The following is a 23,434-nucleotide window of genomic DNA, read 5'->3' as shown; positions in this document are numbered from 1 at the left end:
CGGGCCTGCCCACATATAGCCCTCCTCATGCAGTGACAAAGCTGTGGAGCGCGGGCTTGGGCCGGACCCACGCTTGTGAAACTGCTGGCATGCCAGGGCCTGGTGGAAGCTCCCGCCCAACGCAGCACTTCCATACTTCACACAGTGCAGCTGAACCCCATCTGCAATCCTGGGGTCTGTTTGGATGTGGCTGTTGCTTTCCTTCCCCTCCTCCAGGACTGAAGGTGAAAGACGCAGGGAGGGGCAGAATGCGAGGATCATCCATGGAACTGCACTGAAACACTTGCTGCTCTGCCCACCATTGACCCTCACAGGCTGACAGTCAGATTCGCCCTACTATACCAGCCACATACAACCCCGTACCTGGCCCAGCCCAACCCCACCGACATGGCCTCCTGGGTGGTAGCGAGATAGCAGAGCACAAGGGTCACCTCTAGACCCACCATCTTCCTCGATCTCTGCTTTATGAACCCCTACATTCAGCACTGAGACAGAGGAAAGATAGTGGAACACCTGTGGTCCTGTCGGGACTTGCATATCCACTGCTGCCAGTAGGCTTTGCAGGCTGCTGCGTAGGCACATTTGCCCCAAGGTACTCATCTGCTCTGTCTCCTTGGCCATTGCCTTCTTGACCTCCTGCAAGCCCTCTCATGAGATTCCAGTCTCTCTCCCTCGGCTGCCTTGTCTCTGCTGAGGCCTGGCACTTCCCACCTCTGGGGACACCTATAGCTGCTACTGGACTGCTGTGAATGCACAGATGCCCAGCTGCTCGCACTGCTACAAGTTATGGCAAGCGGGTTCGGCATGCACACACCATTTTGACACAGTCTGCAACTGAAATGGGCAAAGACAAATTAGTAAAATCCCACTTCTTTCAGTCTTGCATGCACACCTTCCTCTTGGCCTTACTGTCATTGGCGGCGATGTAAACACTGTATTGGAACCTGTGCTGGATTCCACTGGTCCCCCATCTACCACCCGGCATCAGAGATCGGCCTCCCTACGTAACTGGGTAACCCACCTCGGTCTCTGAGATGTGTGGAGGACCTGGAACCCCAAGAACCGACAGTATACTCATACCTCAGCTGCACATTGTACACATGCACGTATAGATATGTTCTTTATCCCAGCTACTGATTGGTCAGTCACAGATCCATATACTTCCCCGAGGAATCGCAGATCACTCTCCGCTACTCCTCGATATTGGCCCACGAGACCCCTTGTGGCACCCTGTGTGGCAACATTATGCTTGGCACCTCCAAGATGAGGCATATACACCAGACGTCTGCAGAGAGATTTAGACATGTTTTCACAATAATGTGGGAATGGTCCAATCCAAAGGAACCCTGTGGGTGGAGTGCAAGGCTACCGACCTAGGCCACGTCAAGGCCCTTCGCAGGCAGAACAGGAAAACCCAACAAGATCACATCGGCCAACTAAAGGTAACTAAAACGAAAGAAGTTATGATCTCAAAATCGATAAGCACCTTTCAATGACATGTTCAGATCAGTAGGGTGATATCCTCTTTCTCGTTTATGGACTGCCTGTTCAAGGTTTAACCCCTGGAGAATCACTTACCAAATGACTTTCTAACATGGCTGGTCTCCACGAGCTTAGAACACACAATTTGATAATGCCCAGTTCCTGCAGTATACATGCAACAGCTAGCATGCAATGGTACTCTTGTTGACTGCATCTAATGCTCTTTGTATTTAGTCACCGACTCCATCTTGACCACTGACTTCATTTTGAGTTTAGCTTAGCTTCAGATGCTCTCACATCAGTGGTGGAGGTATTTTTCCACAAAGCTTGTTTTCTACACTGAACGGGTTTTTGCTTCTTCTCACCAGCACCTGGTTGCACTGTGTAGGAACATAACATGGGGGATGTGGACGGTAGACATGATATGAGGGTCGCAGCCTGGGAATAGTTTCAATGTTTTCACTACAGAGAGGCACTGATGCACTGCCTCTGGAATGCGCATCAGGGCAGGGCCTGTTCCTCTGCAAGTTTTCGGTGCTGACCAAGAACAGCCAGTGCTTGAATTTCATAACTTACGCGAAGGAGGGGGAGGTTGCCAGAACCTTCCTCTTGGGTTTGTTTATGGTATATAAGGTCGGGAAGCTTAGCACTGAGGTAGAAGGAACTCATTTTGGGGGTGGACGCACTGCCCAGAACAAAGCCCCATTGGGGAAGGTTTCTCCTGTCTCAGCTCTCTATGGTTCCACAGCTTGAAGATGATGCCGTTGGATTCAAGCCCATGGTGATGCATTTTTTTCGTAATTATCTATCTTCACTGTGTGTGTTTATGTGTGTGTATATATATTTTCACTGTGTACATATTCATGGTTGATGCATTGTACTTTTTGTGCCTGACATTGTTTAACTGCTGTGAGTATTTTAGCATTTACACGTGTTTTACTGCGTTCAAGTTAAATGCTTATGTTTATATTTTCGTGATGTGTTTTGAAATCTGGGAAGTGCTTTAATAAATTCATTACTCAAACGAGGAATGCTGCATCCGTTGGCATCATTTTCCTCTTAGTTTGAAGCAATGCAGAACAATTTGGCATAGTAGTTTGCAGGATATGAAGTGAAAGTTTTAAAAGTGAAAAATATTCGGTAAAACATCAAAGGCAGTTTCCCAGGTGCCAAATGACATACAAGAGTGGGAAAAAGCACCCTATGATGTTCTTGCGAATGAATGGCTTTGTGGACCAGGGTTATGTGAGAATTGGAGCGGATGTCTTATCAATGCTGAACCAAAAACACTAATACTTTGCTTGCAAAAAGTGCCAGTAGAACAGGGACATGATTTATCTATTTTAGGCAGACGGGGCTGGATCCGGTTATCTGCTTATAGAAAAATGCATGAGAAATATGCTCAGTTGGAACCAGAAAATCAGCAACTGGAGAGGCAACTACTTGAAGCAAAAAATAACGTCACAATGCGTCTTGCCAGAATAAGTTACTGCAGGATAAAGTGGCTACTTATCAATTTGTCACAGAAAAGCCAGTCATTCACGTTGCACAATACCTTAAACGTAGGGGAACGGTCAATCAAAAGAAAGTTCATTTAGCGATTGCTAAAGCAGGGTTAAATTGGGACCATAATATTTGGGATGCCAATATTTAGGATGCCACTGATTTTTCCGATTCCACTGGCGAGTCAGTTAAAAAAAGGTGGGGGCCAGTTTGAACCAGATGAACAAAAAGTGATTTGTGCACAGCCTATATTTAGACAGAAAATCCAGGGCACTCCACAAAACTCTAGGGTGGTGTTGTTTTGAGATGCACTCCTTAAAAGATTATTCTCAGCAGGAGATATTAAGGATAGGTTTCGCCAGACGCTTGGGGAAGCATTTCTTAAGTGGATGGTACAGTTGTTTGACACAGGAGCTTCTGAGGTACCACTGGATGAGGGAGATGCAACGAAGTTTTGTACTGTTAGAATAGACCCCATAATACAAGAGCAGTTTAGAGGATATGGTAATCAAGGAGTGACTAACTTGTTGCAACTGGCAGTTGTGGGCTGTAGTAAGAAATATTGCACTAAATCAGACCGGCCGCCAAATGATAAGCCTTGGTACACGTTGAGAGATGCTGTGCAAAGAATTAAGTATGAAAACTGCTATTCTCTTGGATAAGGCTCACAATTTGGTAGATGCTCCACTGATAGTTTCAGTACGAACCAAATCATTCAGTTAGCTCCCCCAGCTTTCAAGCAAGTAGTAATGACTCTGCTAATTAATCAGACAGGGCAGGCATTAAAGATGTACTTGAGGCAGTTCACGAATTAGGAGAGCTTGGAGACGGGACAAAACCTGAGAGAGCCTCAAGGTCTGAGGGTCGCAAAGACAATAACAGAGTATCTAGGAGAGATATGTTTATGGCGTTGTTGAAGGATGGTGTCAACAAAGAGCAGAATGATGGGATAGATAGTCTGTGGAATATGTACTGTAAGCGAGCGCTGGGCAGAAAGGAGGGCAGCAGAAAAGTAAATAGGTTGGATAACAAACGAGTGACTCAGGGTAAGTCACAGATTCAAGAGGAAGGAACAAAGAGGGAGAAAAATGTTTCTTCACGGGGAAAGGAGGAGGAAGATTTGGACACCGATTGGTTAACTGCTAAAAACAGGGAAGGAGAGGAATCTCCATGCGGATATGAAAGCCTATATCCAGACCTGACTTGGGCAAAAGTTGACAAGTTTGAATCAGATTAGGAAACGGGCTGAGCGCTGGTACAGGGTTGGGCTCGTAAAGGTAACAGACATCATGTTGACTTAGACATTCATAGAAAACTTAGAAATGTTCAAAAGGTGCGGGTCTTGGTGGACACCGGAATGGAGGCCTCTTTAATTTATGGAAATCCAAAAAGGTTTACAGGTCAGCCCTACACCATCACCAGGTTGGGTGGAAAGCAAATCCCTGCAGTGCAGACTACTGTTCAAATGAAAATAGGGAGAACACCTAAAAGAGAATACACTATTTTGATTGTGCCACTCCTAGAGTATATACTGGGAATTAACATTTTGAAAGGGGTTGACTCTGTACTTGGATGATGGTTGTTATCAATTTGTATCAAAGCGATACTTTTCAGTGGCAACTGAGAGGGTGGGTCATCTAAAGATACTCCCAGTGAAGGTGCCCCAAGCACCCAAAGTGGTTAGTTTGAAACAATACTGAACTCCTGGAGGGTATGAGGAAATAAGTGAGACTATACAGGAGTTGAAGAAGTCAGGTGTGGTGGCTGCAGTCATCACTGAGTGGAAAACTCCTTTGTGGCCTGTGCGACGGGCAGATGGGTACTATAGAATGACAGTCAATTACCGAAAATTGAACAGATATACACCCCCCTCTGACTGCTGCAGTCCCCAACACCATCACTTTGATTGAGAGGATAAAAAAACAAAGGGCCCTGGCATGCAACTATTGATATTCCTAATGCTTTCTTTTCCATAACATTGGCCTCTGAGAGTCAGGAACAATTTAGTTTCTCCTGGAATGGAAGACAATTCAAGAAGTTAAGGCTCCCCCAAGAGTGTGTACATAGCCCCACCATCTGTCACTGGCTGGTGGCAGAACACCTGGGTGAAGTATCTGTCATTCCAAGGTTGCAATTCTCTCATCATATCGATGATGTGATGATTCAGGGAGAGACACAAGAACAGGTGCAGGCTCAGTTAGACAGGGTTGTGGAACTTTTGCAGAGCAAAGGGTGGTGATCAATCCAGATAAGACACAAGGACCCTCTCAAAATGTTACGTTTCTAGGAATCCAGTGGAATCAGGGACAAAGGGAGGTGCTGCTGCAGGCAAAACAAAAAATATTAGAATTTGTCACTCCCCGTAATAAGCGGGAGACTCAGCAATTCATTGGCCTGTTTGTTTTTTGGAGACAGCATATCCCTCACTTGAGTCAGATTTTGACCCCGTTGCATATAGTGACAAGAAAGAAACATGAGTTTGAATGGGGACAGCAGCAGCAGTGTGCAGGACAATTGGCAAAGGAGGCAATTCAACAGACTTTAGACTTTTGGCCAGTGCAGGAAGGAGACATCAAGTTACATGTAACCGTTCAGGGGCAATAAGCAAATTGGAGTTTGTGGCAAAAAATAAGGAAGAAAGAGGGTGCCCCTGGGTTTCTGGACCAAAAAGCTACCATATGCTGGAGAGCGACATACTCCCTTTGAGAAACAGTTACTTTTGTGTTACTGGGCTCTAGTGGATACTGAGCAAATGACCCTAGGTCATAATGCAATCCTAAGACCTGAGAGTCCAATAATGTAGTGGGTGATGAGTTCACCTAAAACTCACCGGATAGGACATGTACAAGAAGCCTGTATGATAAAATGGAAGTGCTACATACAGAACAGGGCCTGAGTGGGACCACAGAGACAGCAGCCCTGCATGAATTGGAGGCATAGGCCCCCGTGCAGGATGATGAGAGGGTGCAAGAGGTACCAGAGATAAAAGAATCACCCATTAGGTGAGGTGAGACATTTGAATTTGTGCCCCCTGTAATAGGAAGCATGTATGGTTTACCGATGGTTTAGCCAAGTATATGGTGACCAAAAGACATTGGAAGGCAATGTCATGTAACCCAGTCACCAAGAAGTTGTTTTCCACTACAGGAGAAGGGAAGAGTAGTCAATATGCAGAACTGAATGCTGTATATCAGGCACTGAAACAGGAATTGCCTGGGATATGTCACATTTATACTGATTCTTGGTCTATCGCCAAAGGGTTAGCCACCTGGCTTCCCACATGGCATGCACATAATTAGCAAATACATTCCAAGAGGTGTGGGGCAAAGAATTGTGACAAGAAATGTGGGAAATGCTAGAGCAAAGTACTGTTACTGTGTATCATGTAGATGTCCACTGTCCCACCGACTCACCAGAACAATGGTTTAATTCCCTTGCAGACAACAAAGCCAAAATCTCAGAGGCAGAAGTGGGGACACAGGATTCTGACTTGGTGGGGATGGCTAAGTGGGCACACCAAAAATGTGGACATCTGGGAGCCATCAACAGGTGGGCAGAGATTAGAGGGATGCCCCGTCCCCTAGACTTGATATAAACAGTGATCATGCAGTGTCCTGTTTGTCAACACACACAACAGAGATCTGTCCTGCAAACTATCCGAGGTCAGTTGAGGAGAGGGAAGTTGCTGGGGCAGATATGGCAGACTGGTTACACTGTGCCACTACCAAATAGTTGCGGGTGTTAATACGCCAGCACAGTAGTGGACACTTACTCTGGCTAGCTGATTGCCATCCCTTGCAAACGTGCTACTCAGTTAAATACTATCAAAACTCTGGAATTGGTAATGGTGTATTACAGAGTCTCACTCTAAATCCAGAGTGACAAGGGGTCACAATAAAAGGTAAATTGGTGCAAGATTATTGTTCACAACACAATATTGAGTGGAGTTATCGTGTTCCATATTACCCACAAACTGCAGGACTGACTGAGAGAATGAACTGCTTACTGAAACCCCAATTCCGAAAATTATCTGGTGGACCTTGGCGAAATTGGAGAGAGCATTTAAATGAAGCCCTCCAAATTTTGAATAACCGACCTTTGACCAATGCAGAGACATCTTTAATGCAAATGTTGACCCCAGTGTTACAGATACAACCACATGTAGCGACAAATACCATCTTGTATTGGGAAATAAAACCAGGAGCCTTAGCTCCTTGCCGAGCCACACCAGAATCTGCAGGTCTTGATTTGCATGCTTTAAATATGTAGAGACTGAAACCAAGAGACATGGCACTTCTTGAAACAGGTGTTAGAATACAGATTACCCCAGAGCACTTCGGATTGATTGCTCCTAGATCTGGGTTGCCACTCAAAGGTATTCAGGTCCTGGGTGGGGGGGTCAGGGGGAGTGATTGGTGCAGACTACCAAGGAGAACTTAAAATCATTCTATTAAACAGTGGAGACACAGACTTGATGATACAACATGGAAACAGAATTGCTCAGATAATCATTATTCCAGTGTATGGAGGAATAGTTAAAAAGGGGACTGCCCCAGCCCTTTTTACATGGTGTGGGCAGGGAGGTTTTGGCTCAACTGACAAAAATCCTGGTGGTAAGGTGTGGGTAGAATCCCTAAATCCTCCTCCTGAACGATCAGAAGTTATAGCAAAGGGCAGGGTCAATATCTTATTATTCATGAAACCAGCCTATAAATGTTATTTGTGAGAATGGTCATACTTGTCTCTTTTACAGATCATACTACGAGGTGTCTTTGTGCTAGCTATTCTACGTGGTCTCCCTTAGGGCGTGTGCGTGTGGGGTCGGGAGGGACCGAAAACCTCTGGCACAGAAGTGATTGACCGACTGCACAGATCGACACCTTTACTGAATTTAAATGAAAACATCTGGACACATCCTGCACGTACTATGATTAACAGGTCAGATTTCTGCATGACGAATATGAAAAGTACTGTTGATGTGACTTCAACATGTTTGGTCACCATACCGACTCCTGCCAGTGTTTTGCTGCAAATCTTTATGACCAACAACAAAGAAGAAAACGTGGAAGAAAGTGATGTATTAACTCACTTTAATCCCTACGAGTACTGTAGGTTTTGCCAAAAGGTAACCAATGAAAAATGGGACAATATAACACGTGATTACTTACAACATTCCTACCAGTGATGTTTGCTGCAATTTAACTTGCGACACTCACAAAATAGGAAAACGCGCTCAAAGGCATCTTGAAGCAACAACAGGGTCACCTCAAGAGATCCCGTGGGAACAACGAGAACTGTGTCAGCATAAAAACGATAAAACTAGTAAAAATATGAAGAATAGCATGTCTTGCCAACATACTATGACTGCTGCTAGTCACATCAAGCATGTTAAACTACTGTTGGGGTGGTTGTTCTCTTGTGAAAGTACCATCTAGACGTACAATATAACTGGAGGACTGTGTGCGCTTACGAAGTTAGGACTTATGATGTTTCCATTTCACTATGTGTCACATCGGCGACTTACAAGAGAAGCAATTCAATTAAGTGAAGACTGTGACTCTGAAATTCAGTTATCTAAGTCAGAGTATGTAAGCTCAAGTATTTCTATAGCAGGAGTTTCAGGATTAGCTGTTTATAATACTCGAGTTATTAACAAGGTCACATGTTTGATGATCAAGAATATTAATAACACATCCATTGCCGTGGCCTAATCACTATTGGATATACGAGCCACTAGAAAAGCTGCATTGCAGAACAGGGCAGCCATTGACTACTTGCCCTTGAAGCATGATCATGGCTGCTCAGAGTAAAGACGTGTTGCTTTAATTTATCAAACCACTCCACCTCTATTCAGTCCCACACTGACTCTTTGCATGAATTGGTGAAGGGTGTAAAACAAAATGCAGATAAAGGGTGGTGGGACTGGTTATTTAGCTGGTTGCCTGCTTTTGGGCAATTACCCAATATTTTAGGTGGAGTACTCATAGTGATTTGTATTATAATAATGCTATGTTGCTGTATACAATGCATACCTAATCTGTTGCAATGATTATACCAACAAGGGTTACTTTTACACCAGTATGTTATAAGAGTCACTGGTCAAAGGGTGGGGTGTAATGCTATCTGTCTTTAACCAGAGACTCCATCTTGACCACTGACTCCATTTTGTGTTTAGCTTAGTTTCAGATGCCGTCACATCAGTGGCACAGGCATTTTTTCCACAAAGCTTGTTTTCTACATTGAACGTGTTTTCGCTTCTTCTTGACAGCACCGGGTTGCACCATGCAGGAACATAACATGGGGGATGTGGACAGTAGACATGATAAGAGAGTGTCAGCCTGGGTATAGTTTCAATGTTTTCACTACGAAGAGGTACTGCTCCTCTGCCTCTGGAATGCGCATCGGGCAGGCCCCGTCCCTTTGTGGGTTTTCAACGCAGACCAAATACAGCCAGTGATTGAATTTCATATCTTAAACAAAGGAGAGGGAGATTGCCAGAACCTTCCTCTTGGATTTGTTTAAGGTATATAAGGTGGGTAAGCTTGGGGCGGAGGAACTCATTTTGGGGGTGGATACACTGCCCAGAACAAAGTCCCATTGGGGAAGATGTCTCCTGTCTCAGCTGTCCAGGGTTCCACAGCTTGAAGTTGGCACCAGCATGATGTTGTTGGCTTCGATCCCCATGGTGATGCATTTTTATTCTTAACTATCTAGCTTCACTGTGTACATACATATATTCATTGCATTCATATGCATAGTTGATGCATTGTACTTTTTATGCCTGACATTGTTTAACTGCTGTGAGTATTTTAGCATTACACAGGTTTTACGGCATTCAAGTTAAATGCTTATGTTCATATTTGCGTGTGCTGTGTTTTGATACATAGGAAGTGCCTTAAAAAATGTAATACTCAAACTAGGAGTGCTGCATTTCTTAACATCATTTTCCTCTTAGTTTGAAGCAAAGCAGAACAGTGCACCACGCTATATCAAAGATCTATGAGAGGAGATTGCAGAAATGCAAAACAAACAACAAAAAAACAGTTATTTGTTTCAACAGGGATTCAAAATATGATACTATGTAGCGTGGATGCACTTTTTGTCTTACATAAATCGGAGTGTCTATTGAGGTAAAAAAAAAAAAAAAAAAAAAAAAGTTAAACTGAAAAAAAAGACATTTTGAGTGAGTTCATAAATAAGCTCTTCGAGCCTGTCTTGAACACCTGGCTCCTATGAAAGATATTATTTTCATATTCCTTTTTGAGCAAAGTGTGTCATTTCTCCCCTTCTGACTATGAAGCCTTTATGGGGGGAAAAACGTAATGTGAAACCAACATAGTTTTCTGCCAGAACAGCTTGGAGATGCGTTAACATGCCATGCCCTCTGCACAATCAGTGAGTAAGTTGATGGTTTTAAATTCGAGTTATGTCAAAGCAGCCTTTCATCCTTCTGTAATCAAAAGCGCGAGTTTTGTTGGTGAGCTAATAGAAACACCTGTTATTTACAGTGACAAGCAAACTCAAAATGGGCATTTTTGTTATCCAGGGTATAAGATGCCCAATAATCAGTGAGGTGATGCTTAAAGGGACTAAGATCTATGTTCGAGTGACACTGTGCGTCATAGTGTGAGACGTACAAAGAGAGACAGTGTTCAGCGACTCACACCTACTGAGTCAAGCTGTGATGCAAGGAATGAAACACTGTTAAAATAAGAAGATATGTTTACACAGTGCTCCATGCCATATTCTATGAGCTGTATATAAAACAGCTGCCACTATTACCTAGTGTACTGGCACACAATTTAGCAAGACTGAGTTGGTAGCCTTACTGGAATTCAATTTTGTGACCAGCTACTCACAGTAGATGTCAGCAGTGAAAATTAACTCACTGAGCTATTGAGTTGGGTAACTGTGAAGTCTCTCAAGTGAGATCTCAGACTGCAGGACTCCTATATTTAAACAACCTTTGAGATGAAGGCTCATGAAGCTTAGCAGAGTGTAACAACATAGGAATAAAGATTCCAGGGCTATGTTCTACCTATTGTCTTTGCCCATAAACAGAACTAGAAGTTAAAAAGTAATGTTTTAACAGCTAGCCCCTCTTTAGTGGCTAAGGCTGGCCAGCATCTGTTTACTGGTTCTCACACAGCATTTCTAAGGACACCAGTGTCTTGGTAGACGCAGAGATGTTGCATTTCTACTTACAAATGGTTTCAAGAAAACTTAGTGAAAGCAGACCAGCAGCATTCTCCTCCCTCCTCATGAGGAAAGCAAAGAACCGAAGAAGGTCAAGCTAGAGCTGGACAAGACCATGATTGAACAGCCCTCCCGAACCAATGTACAGGTTTATGCTGCAGCTAATTCGACAAAACCAGAGAGCTGCCACCAGTCACTCATGCTAACAGTATCTTGCAGCTTCCCAACACATCTCACAACTACTAGCAAAACCACTGCAGTTTTAGTCTCCTATCATTGTTCACCCTTTAGCTTTTGGAGCTCATCCCATAAGAAGGTGCTCAGACTACCTCAACAACTATAGTTCACGCAACAATCAACCTGTGTGTGCCTTGCTTCCATTAACAATTCTGCAACCAAAAGCTTCTGCTCATCATGCACCCGAAAGACCAACTATATAGTGCTACCTGACTTGCAGACAAGTGCTGCAAAACTACAATTAGTTTCCAACTCAAAACTACCAAGCGCCATCAATCCCACGACTAGCATCTAATGGCCAGCCCACAATCATAGTCAACAAACAGTGGTCAATCAGTGTGCATCCAGCAACTACAATCTTTCCCACAACACAAAGATCGTCTATCAGTTAAAGTCTGACTTGCACAGAATAATTACTAACTACAACCAGTACCCAACTAGCAACCAACAACTACTACACAAACAAAAATCATGCCCAAACTTGCTAACACAGACTTTAAACACGGAACAACAATCAAATACTGGCCAGCCTACACCCACAGGTTTTGGGATTTCTGGTGACTGTAAGATTATTAGTGCTTTCCACCCCACAACGGATCAGCAAGTACTACCCAACCCGAATACGACGTCAGTTCTCCAAATATGAGCTGGGCAACCTGCAAACAGAAAGTACTGCACAACTTACAAACGATACTTAAATCATGGTAACCAAGTACTGTCAAAGCTGAATCATGCTACGAAACAAGCATTGGCCAGCTTGCAATTAATGCAGTATCGACAACTAGTTATTGTCCAACCTACCTGTTGGAAAGTTGATTACTGGTAAGGGCAGATTAGTACCTACACTTAGCAATAGGCCACTATCTCCCACTAGGTCCACTTAGGTCTCAGTAAATTAATCCCAGCTCACCCCCTTAGTAGCTTGGCAACGAGCAACAAGGCGTAACTTACGCGACAGGTGTGTAAGCATTTAGAAAAAATAAAAAAAATAAAAAATCACATAACAGTAAATAAGTAAAACATAAAACACAATAAAAATTCAACACCAATTTATAAACATAGAGTATATTTTTATCTTTAACATGACACCAAAACTATTAAAATTGGATAAGGGGAACCAAAGACATGAATTTTTAAAGCATTAATGTTTTCTAGCGCATAGAAACTAAAAGCGCCAATCTGATGATCTAGTGGCACTAGACCGGGGCAAAAGCAAGGTTTGAGGATAACCGCTATGGAGCCCTGCTCGGCTACATCAAGCGGGAGGCCTCGGTCAAAAGTTTACCCTCTGACTTAGTCATTTTCTTGAAGATATTCTTCAGCAGGACGAAGTCACCAATCCAATCCGACCTCCCTGGTGCCCTCTCCGGATACGCGTCGCAGGAGAATTTAGTGAAGAATGGTACCTTCGGACTTAGACGGCTTTTCAGGATGCAAATCCTACTCCGGCCCGAAGTTGAATTTTGATCCGACGTCCCTGGAGCCCTCCTCGGATATGCTGTGCAGGAAGTCCTGGTCAACTTTTTACGTTCAGACTCTGTCACTTTTTCAGAGCTTCTTCTCTTGGACGTCTGACAACCCTCCACAGCAAGCTGATTTCGAGTCAACGTCGTCTGATTGCCTTTCCAGGAGCCTCCGGTGAAATCCTGGAAGTCTGGGGCGAACCTGCATGTCAAGCTGGGTCACGGTTGAGGTAAGTCGGCTTGACTCATGACGTCAGGTCAGTCCCTTTATGAAGATTTTTTCCAAAAAGTTCTCCAAACTTTTGGATCTTCTTCCAGAAGTTCTTTGAAGGTCTTTTAGGAGTCCATAGCTCACCCCAAGGTTCCAGAAGCTCTGAGTTGCACCTTGATGGTTAGGACTTAAACTCCCAGAATGCTCCTGACTCAAACTCCAAAATGACCACTAGGCACTAGTCAGTTCCTTCAGGTTTTGATGCAGGGGACTCTGGTTAGCTATTTTTCACCCATAGCAAACAGGCCTTGTTATGGTGAAGCCCAAGTGTGCAGCTGGTGCAATCCTTCAGATTCAGGTGCAGGTCAGGGGGTCCAGCAGGGCAGTCCTTCTTCTAGTGTTGTTCCTTGTAGGGATCTGAGGTGTGGGTGCAGCTATGCCAAATTTACCCTTGCTCCTGGGGTGAAAATAAGGGGGGACTGTCCAATCACAGGCAGCCCACCACTCTCTTGGATGACCACTTCCTGGGAAGTGTGACAAAAATCAATCCCAGGGGGCAACATTCTTTAAAAATCGAAAATGCCAGAATCTGAATTTTGGAGGTTAGGTCTGGTTGAGTCTACCCACTGGTGTGGCTAAGTTCTCTTAACGTACCCCTCTCGAAATATAATCAGGGGGGCACCTAGCTGTCTGGGTTTGCAGGAAATGGGGGAGGGTCCTGAGCTGCTCAAAATGTCCTTCACCCTTTGAAGACAAGTTTGGCTGCTCTCCCCCCCATCCTGTTTAACCATCTGCTGAGGCAGACCTCCTCCCCCATGCACTTCCTTTGTTTTCAACCCAGGCCACTTCACACCTGTAGGAGGCTGACCTGGCTTGTAGTGGGTACCAGAGGTACGTACACCTTGTGCCAGGTCCAGTTATCCCTTATTAGTGTAGAAGAGGTGTTTCTAGCAGCTTAGGCAGATAGAAGGTAGCTATAGCAAAGCAGCTTAGGCTGAACTAGGAGACATGTAAAGCTCCTACTATACCACTTATATCACATGCACAATATCATAAGAAAACACAATACACAGAGTTACTAAAAATAAAAGGTACTTTATTTTTATGACAATATGCCAAAAGTATCTCAGTGAGTACCCTCAGTAAGAGGATAAGATATATACACAAGTTATATGTACACAAACCAAAATTAGGTAAGTAATAGCAAGAAAAGTAATGCAAACAGTGTAGAATTACAATAGATTGCAATAGGAGTACATAGGTATAGGGGCAACACAAACCATATACTCCAAAAGTGGAATGCGAACCACAAATGGACCCCAAACCTATGTGAGCTTGTAGAGGGTCGCTGGGACTGTAAGAAAACAGTGAGGGTTAGAAAAATAGCCCCCCCCAAAACCCTGAAAAGTAGGAGTAAAGTACACCTACTACCCCCAGAGAGCACAGAAGTCGTGATAGGGGGATTCTGCAGGAAGAACAACCACCAGCAATGCAACAACAGTTGATTTCCGGACCTGAGTACCTGTAAGACAAGGGTACCAAGTCCAATAGTCGCGACAGTGTCGAGAGTGGGCAGGAGCCCAGGAAATGCCAGCTGAAGATGCAAAGAAGCTGCCACCTGTTGGAAGAAGCTTGGAGTTCTGCAAGAAAGAAGAGGACTAGGGACTTCTCCTTTGGAAGACTGATGTCCCACGTCGCGATGAAGCTCGCAGAGGTGTTCTCACGCAGAAAGACCACAAACAAGCCTTGCTAGCTGCAAGGGCCGCGGCAGAGGTCCTTGGGTGCTGCTGTGGCCAAGGAGGGACTAGGATGTCGCCACTTCGAGGAGGAGACAGAGGGGGTGCCCAGCAACTCAGGGAGCCCTCACAGAAGCTGGCAGCACCCCCAAAAGTACCCTAACAGGCACTTGGAAGAAAAGTGAACTGAAGTCCACGTGAAGTCACAAAAGGGAGTCCCACGACGCCGGAGGACAACTCAGAAGGTTGTGCACTGCAGGAAGGAGTGCCTGGGACCCATGCTTGGCTGTGCACGAAGGAAATCCTGGAAGAGTGCACAGGAGCCGGAGCAGCTGCAAACCATGCGGTACACAGCAATGCAGCCTAGTGTGGAGAGGCAAGGACTTACCTCTACCAAACTTGGACTGAAGAGTAACTGGACTGTGGGAGTCACTTGGACAGAGTTGCTGTGTTCCAGGGACCACGCTCGTCAGGATGAGAGGAGACCCAGAGGACCAGTGTTGCAGTCTTTTGGTGCCTGCGTTAGCAGGGGTAAGATTCCGTCGACCCACGGGAGATTTCTTCTGAGCTTCTGGTGCAGAGTGAAGGCAGGCTACTCCCAGAGCATGCACCACCTGGAAACAGTCGAGAAAGCCGGCAGGATTAGGCGCTACAATGTCGCTGGTAGTCGTCTTGCTACTTTGTTGCGGTTTTGCAGGTGTCCTGAGCAGTCAGCGGTCGATCCTTTGGTAGAAGGTGAAGAGGGAGATGCAGAGGAACTCTTGTGAGCTCTTGCATTAGTTATCTGAAGAATTCCCCAAAGCAGAGACCCTAAATAGCCAGAAAAGGAGGTTTGGCTACCAGGTTAGGAGGATTGGCTACCAAGAGAGGTAAGAGCCTATCAGAAGGAGCCTCTGACGTCACCTGCTGGCACTGGCCACTCAGAGCAGTCCAGTGTGCCCCCAATGATGGACTTGATTCTTACTAACAACTTCTTTCTGTTCAATGGGAACTGGTTTCGTCAAAAACAAGGTGTAGCGATGGGCTCCAAATTCTCCCCCTCATACGCTAACCTTTTCATGGGGTGGTTTGAGGACAACTGGGTATGGGGTCCTGGATCCACTCAGTGGCAATCACATATTTTGTACTGGAGTCGCAACATAGACAATTGTTTTTTAATTTGGACGGGTGGTACGGATAAATTGATTGAATTTTGTGATTTTCTGAATTCAAACATCATGAATGTGAAATTTTACGTATCAATTTAGCTCGGAGAGTATCGAGTTTTTGGATGTGGAGCTTTTTGTTGTAAATAACAAAATACAGAGTAGGCTTTTCCGTTAGGCAACGGCTTGTAACTCCATTTTACACACCAACAGTGCTCACCCTGAACATCAGATCGTCTCTATTCCGTATGGTGAATTGGTAAGAGCACAACGTAACTGTAGTCTGGACCATGAATTTTTATGTCACGTAGATGATATGGGGAAGAGGTTTGCCAAACGGGGTTACTCTAACCGTGTAATCAAGAAGGCGCAACAACGGGCCAGACAACTTAAGAGGAGTGACACTTTGAAAATGAAGGATGTTAACTGTGACGATAAGGATTCTAACAAGGTTAGATTTGTTACGGACTTTAACAATGCTTCGTTGATTTTGAGGAAATTCATGTTGAAACACTGGGATATATTACTCCAGGATGAATTGTGAAGGATGTGATTCCTATGAAAATAACTACATCCTATCGCAGGGGTAGAACTCTGAGGGACATTTTGAGCCCCAGTTTTACAGTCACCAGGCCCATTAAAACATGGCTCTCACCACGGGGAGTGGGTATTTTCAAGTGTGGACATTGTGGTGTTTTCCAATGGGCCTGCCATAACACTCACAAATTCTCTGCATTTAATCAACGGACTTACAAGATCACTTCAATGACTGATTGTAATACTTCATTCGTTATCGATATGATACGTTGTAGATGTCTTCGTATATATGTGGGTAGTACTATTCACTCATTGAAGATCAGAATTGGTGAACATGTCAGAGCTCTTAAAAACTGTGATGTAAGATATCCTGTTGTGGCACACATTATGACTTGTGATTCACAGGATGCTCACAAAAGCTTTGATTTCTTTGGATTTGAGCAGGTTCCCGTGAATCCGAGAGGAGGTAATAGGGAATTGGTCCTGCGCAGAAAGGAAGCTATATGGATCATGAAATTGAGAGCGGTGGAGCTTGGACTCAACTCTGATAGGGAGCTAGAATATTTCTTGGGGGACTAACAAATGACTTCAGTACTCATTATAATATGTGGTTTGATGTCTTGTTTAATTGGATGTTGGGTTTACACTTACTTCTCCCGTTTAATCATCTACGCTGGCAAATATGACTTTCTGTTCTGTATATAGCGAATGTCATGTGTAATGTCATTTTTGTAATACATAAGGTTTGTTCTTTTTTATCTACAACATTTGATCTGATAACCTAAATTTCTTGTATTGTTACATATGTAAGATATTTATTTATGTAGGTGCGTGGTTTTGTACATCTGTACTTTACCTGCAATTTAAATATCATTTACGATTAACATTTGATCTACTTCACCTTATTCTTTTCTGATTTCTTATTTTCTATGTATTTCCTTGCTGTTTTCTCAATATTCTACTATGGGTTTGGGTCCTTTATTCACTTGTGATAATTTGCTATAGTGTGCTGCTTTTGGTATTGATCTGCTGCAGACTTTCTCTTTTTCTTGCTCGGTTCAGTTGCTGTGTTATTTGAGTAATTATGGCCTTACGCGAGGGGTTTACTTGTCCTCTTTCCATTTTTATGGTGGTAGTCCTTTTTCTATTTTTGTTGGTTGTATGATTCTAATTTAACTTCCGCTCGTTAGCGACCGCGGTTAGCGTACTCGCGGTCGCACTTGGGATACACCGGCACGCCGGTTGAATTGGCTCACAATATTTGGTAAGTTTAGGATTGTTTTAGGTGCGTTGGACTTGCCGCGCTTTCGCCTTGCGGTGATTATTATGTATTAATGGGCATTTTGCTCATTGTTTTACTTGGGATTTTCTCTTTGCAGCTGTTTGGGGATCTAAATCATGCGGTCCATATGATATCTGGAGTTTGCAATACAGACACTGTGGTTTATTCATGAGAGATTTCTTGCAGGTATTCGTTATACAATATTATTCTCTTGTTTTTCTTTGACGGGTTTGGTGATGGTTTTAGTACTATACAGGGTGTTAGTCACTATTCTTAATGTGTGTGGCTAAACCTTTTTTCTAGTTTGACTCGGACGGCTGACGTTGAGACTCTATTGATTTTGAGGGATTTTTGACACATTACGATGTTTCTACCTTTGAGGTAAAAGCGGCATTACTTTGTCTTTCTGATGAATTTCACATTACTTTTATACTATTGGACACCTTGCATGATCTCTTGGGTGTTTACTATTTTTCTGCATGCTTCACCAGCTAGTCACATCGAGACCTTGTTTGATGTACTCTATTGTAGGTTTAACTCTCAGGACTACAATTTGCCTTGCACGTTCTTTATTTGTTGTAAAACTTGGTCTCCTTTACTAGGGGTCTTTTGTGTTCTATTTGATTCGTTTTGCATTGCACTTTTGGTACTTTCGGTCCTTCATCTTGGGGATGTTTAGATGTTTTTGTTGCTTTCAGTTATTTGTTTTCTCGAGATTTTCTCCTTCTTTCTTTTTCTTGCTTCAGTGGGTGTTTTCACCCTTTGCAAAAAACTTGAAATTTTTGTTCTCTTTTCAAATGTTGTGTTCATGCAATTTACAGCCCTGAAGAAGTCGTTTCAGATTATGGTCCCATGACGAAACACGTGTTGGCTTGATTGCATTTCAAGACCTATCTTGTGTCTCAAACTATTTTTGTTAAACTTCAAGGATCGGATTCTGTGGTGATTTCATCTTCAGGAGGACTTTCCTCTCTAATAAATTTCGAGTAACTCGATCTCATACACTTGGACTGTCTGTATGACTAAATTGTATTGGTGAAATTATTCCACTACATCATCTGGTTGTATATGTACATGCTTTTGCTGTAACGTTTGTTGAGTGCCTCACATTGGTAATCAGTGTGCCCCCAACACCTCTGTTTCCAAGATGTCAGAGGTCTGGGACACACTGGAGGAGCTCTGGGCACCTCCCCTGGGAGGTACTGGTCAGGGGAGTGGTCACTCCCCTTTCCTTTGTCCAGTTTCATGCCAGAGCAGGGCTGGGGGATCCCTGAACCGGTGTCGACTGGCTTATGCAGAGATGGGCACCATCTGTGCCCATCAAAGCATTTACAGAGGCTGGGGGAGGCTACTCCTCCCCAGCCCTTCACACCTATTTCCAAAGGGAGAGGGTATAACACCCTCTCTCAGAGGAAATCCTTTGTTCTGCCTTCCTGGGCCAGGGCTGCCTGGACCCCAGGAGGGCAGAAACCTGTCTGAGGGGTTGGCGGCAGCAGCAGCAGCTGCAGTGGAGACCCCGGAAAGGCAGTTTGGCAGTACCTGGGTACTGTGCTAGAGACCCGGGGATCCTGGAATTGTCCCCCCCCCAATACCAGAATGGTATTGGGGTGACAATTCCATGATCTTAGACATGTTACATGGCCATGTTCGGAGTTACCATTGTGACGCTACACATAGGTAGAGACCTATGTGTAGTGCACGCGTGTAATGGTGTCCCCGCACTCACAAAGTCCGGGGAATTTGCCCTGAACGATGTGGGGGCCCCTTGGCTAGTGTCAGGGTGCCCACACACTAAGTAACTTTGCACCCAACCTTCACCAGGTGAAGGTTAGACATATAGGTGACTTATAAGTTACTTAAGTGCAGTGGTAAATGGCTGTGAAATAACGTGGACGTTATTTCACTCAGGCTGCACTGGCAGGCCTGTGTAAGAAAGGTCAGAGCTCCCTATGGGTGGCTAAAGAAATGCTGTAGCCCATAGGGATCTCCTGGAACCCCCAATACCCTGGGTACCTTAGTACCATATACTAGGGAATTATATGGGTGTACCAGTATGCCAATGTGAATTGGTAAATTTAGTCACTAGCCTGTTAGTGACAAATTTGGAAAGCAGAGAGAGCATAACCACTGAGGTTCTGGTTAGCAGAGCCTCAAGACAATTAGGCATCACACAGGGAACACATACAGGGCACATACTTAGGAGCACTGGGGCCCTGCCTGGCAGGGTCTCAGTGACACATAGACTAAAACAACATATATACAGTGAAATATGGGGGTAACATGCCAGGCAAGATGGTACTTTCCTACAACACCTCATCAAGGAAGCCTGGCCAGGCTACCAGAGGCTGGCCATTCAGGGAAGGGCACTACAGAGCTGAAGTTGGCAACTTTCAGGTAGAGTTCTAAAACTCTTTCCCTGAACTAGTGATATTAAATTCAACAATGGCAAGTTGTTGGAGTTATTATAACAATAACTTTGATACCAAACTTGATGTATCTAGCTCCTTTTGAGTCTTTATTAATTAAAATAAACTCTCCCCATTTAGCCAATAGAGTCCATTGACTACAATGAGTGAAAAGGGAATTTGGCCAATTTTTCTCACCAGGGCTTAAAAAACATATTTTATAAGGTTGCTGCTCATAGTTACACTGCACTCGACCATGGGGGCAGCTAAGGCACACCTTAAAGTGACCTATATGTAAAAAACAAAGGTAGTTTAAGACTTTGGAAGTACTTTTAATTCCGAAGTCGAATTTGCATGAAAATTGAATTTAAAAGCAGCCAGCAAGGCAAGCCTACCTTTAAAATGACACTGGTCACCTCAGTAGTGAACTAATGGGTGCACTACCTATGCTGGGGCCCCTAACCCTACATGCCCTATCATATACTAGGGACTTATAGGTAGGTTGATACTGCCAATTAGAATTAGTCTAATTTGCACAGTCATTTTATTCAGAGCACAGGCCCTGGGACTGTTTAGCAGTGGCCAGTGCACCATCAGAGTCAGGAAAACACCAGCAAAAAAATTAAAAATAGGGGCAAAACGTTAGGGGGCTTCTGCAATCAGCCCAGTTTTCTCACACTACCATACTTGCCCAAACTATCAATACACTGCTGCCTGTCCCGCAGTCAGTGCCTAATTCCAAATAAGTACTACTTAACCAGCTACAAAAAACTGTCCTGCCCAGGAACTAATATGTACTGGTCACCAGAGGCCACAAAAGTTTATTTATTCATGCACAATAACCCGTCTATGCCTAGGGATATTTAAAAAGGAAGATGCTTCTGCCTTACAAAGTCAGTTGGCAACTCACTTTATATACTAACATGTTTTTCTCTCCTTTCTCACTCAAGGGATTCAAATGTCCCCATTCAAAATCAAGGCCAGACCCAATTCTTGCATGGACCTACGTTCTAACCCAACAACAGGGAATATAACATTACTTCCCAATTACAACTGGGCCTAACTCACAGCCTGCACGTAGTGCTAAACGCACAAGCAAAAATACTTCCTAATCTTCAATTAACTAGCGATGAGGACAGGATGTGCCGTAACGGCCAGAGCTCCTGACTTTGGAAATGGGGAACCAAGTTTGAGTCTCAGTCCAGGCTTAACATCCTGTGATTCTGGGCAAATAATTTAATATCCAGTGCTTGAAATGGAAAAATAGAAGTGCAGGTAGGCTGTTTCAGAGTAACTGCTTATTGCTGAGAAGTGCTGGTACTCTTCAATTAAAAGTATTACGTTTTTCTTGAGAAGTGCAGGTACTCTCCCTCTCAAAATAATAACGTGTTGTTACTCAGTACCAGCCCATTTAAAGCACTGATAATATCCCTGTGTCCAAAACCAAAAATATGATTATATGTGTCCTTTTGTGAAGTAAATGGTGCTCATGAAAAGCGATCGAATAACTTCAGATTGATACTTCAGTATGAAAACCACTGGCAAAGCCAATAGGTCACGTAGACGAGCCCTACTGACTTTACCCAGGTTTGTCAATTTCAATTGCATAGATTGTTTTCGTGACTGTACGTAATAAGAAACTGAACAGACCCAAGTGTGTATAACGTGACTATTTATTATTGTTGGTGGAATTAGGTGAGCGAGTGAGTGAAATAAGTGTCAATTTCTCGTGATACGCACTGGAAACAAAGGCGTAGGAGCAACATACAAATAGGTCAACTTTCCTCCTTGCCTTCTTTGGAGTCACCAAGTTAATCCAATTATCAATACGTAGGTGCTGAGCAAAGCACGTCATGGAAAGAATATGGCATTTTTATATCACGTACACATATTAATTTTTTCCACTCATGCTATTGTTGTTTGTTACAGGACCTGCTAGAACATATACAGAGAAAATTAAATTTAATCGGAGCCCCTCGCACAGTGGTAGGGCAATGTGTAACCCCAAAATGCCCTTCTCTTTGCCACTCCTTACCCCAGTCCACCTGTCCGGGAGCTGAGAATATTGCCTGCTGTTGAAGGGTGTCGCCGTGGCCAAAACATCCGTCACAAACGTCCTCCATCCTACGCTCGCATCTACAATGTACCCCACTCGAGTTGCTCTAAACAGTTACCGGATGATGGCTCCTACTTGTAATTACACGTCTATGCTACCGACTACCCTCAGTGGGCATGAACAAGTATAGCAGGAATTATGGGATGACAGCCATGTTGTACTGCGCTTAATCAACAGTCTTAAACAGAAAAAGCACAAGTCTTTGATAATCTAGCTAAACCTTCTATACGCGTTAGATGATCCATAGCGTTAAAACTATAAAGGTACTTTAATTCGAAAAAAAAATGATAAAAACTATTCGTTGGTATAATGTACGTTAAATACATTTTAAAACGCTGCCTATTTTCTTAAAACAATTAACTAGTTATCTCTTCGTGATTTTAATACGTAGGCTATTTTTGACTGCATTCTAAAGCTCTGCTTTACCAGCCGTGGAAATGTTCCATTCTTAAGGCGGTCTACTCCATGACGGTGCACCGTCGGTTGAAACGCCTCGTATTTTGATACCTAGTTGAACTTCGCGCATGCGTACAATGAATTCTGCAGGCGCCCTGAATTGTGCTTTGGGGAACCTGTACGGCTCCCCATTCGTACAGTAGTCAGCAGCGAGAAGCTTGTAAATAGCTTCAACAAATTATTATATGAGCGTTGCGCGTTAGTGTATTTTGATTCTGGGAAGTAACGTTAGATGACGAAGAAACGAAATGCAGTGAGTAGCTAGACTGAGAATGCAAAAGAATGATACAACAGTGAAATATTAATAAACACAAGATTCTGAGAAGAAAAGGTTACAATAAAAGTTAGTAGAGGGAAAGAACGTTTTAGTGATCTTCTTTAGAAGACAGACACAGCCACCAACACTGGCATTTTATTAGAAGACCTGAGGCTCCTATTATGCTTCCTTTTCTTACTTTAATTTAAACAGCAGCCACGATATTACAACAATAAAACTACATCTCCCATGAACGCATGGAAGAAACAAGTCACAAATAAAGTCACAAAGCAATAGCCAATAGGGAGAGCTGATATGGAATAACTTTCTTAACTGCAACCAACAAATTCTCTTTTCTTGCTGCTCGCAGTTAGGATAAGTTTCACTATATTTGCATGCCTTGATAATA

At 43.7% G+C, this 23,434-nt stretch overlaps 1 protein-coding gene across 5 annotated transcripts in view; it reads right to left on the bottom strand.

Annotated features, from left to right (window-relative positions):
* ATF6 (activating transcription factor 6) overlaps positions 1-22,819 on the bottom strand; it is a 1,225,231-nt gene extending 1,202,412 nt beyond the window's left edge. The window contains exon 1 of one of the 5 annotated variants that reach the window (XM_069231066.1): positions 22,740-22,819. Coding sequence is in view for 2 of the 5 variants with exons in the window: in XM_069231064.1 (XP_069087165.1) it covers positions 22,233-22,320 (88 nt within the window). In the remaining 3 variants the exon portion in view is untranslated. Of the gene's footprint in view, positions 1-22,232 lie in introns of all 5 variants that reach the window. The other 4 variants (XM_069231064.1, XM_069231068.1, XM_069231065.1 and 1 more) reach the window with 4 other exon arrangements.
* Between the last annotated feature and the right edge of the window lie 615 nt (positions 22,820-23,434).

The sequence above is a fragment of the Pleurodeles waltl genome, chromosome 4_2 (assembly GCF_031143425.1).
Source record: "Pleurodeles waltl isolate 20211129_DDA chromosome 4_2, aPleWal1.hap1.20221129, whole genome shotgun sequence".
In the NCBI taxonomy this organism is placed as follows: Eukaryota; Metazoa; Chordata; class Amphibia; order Caudata; family Salamandridae; genus Pleurodeles; species Pleurodeles waltl.
This window is presented reverse-complemented; position numbering and strand designations above follow the sequence as displayed.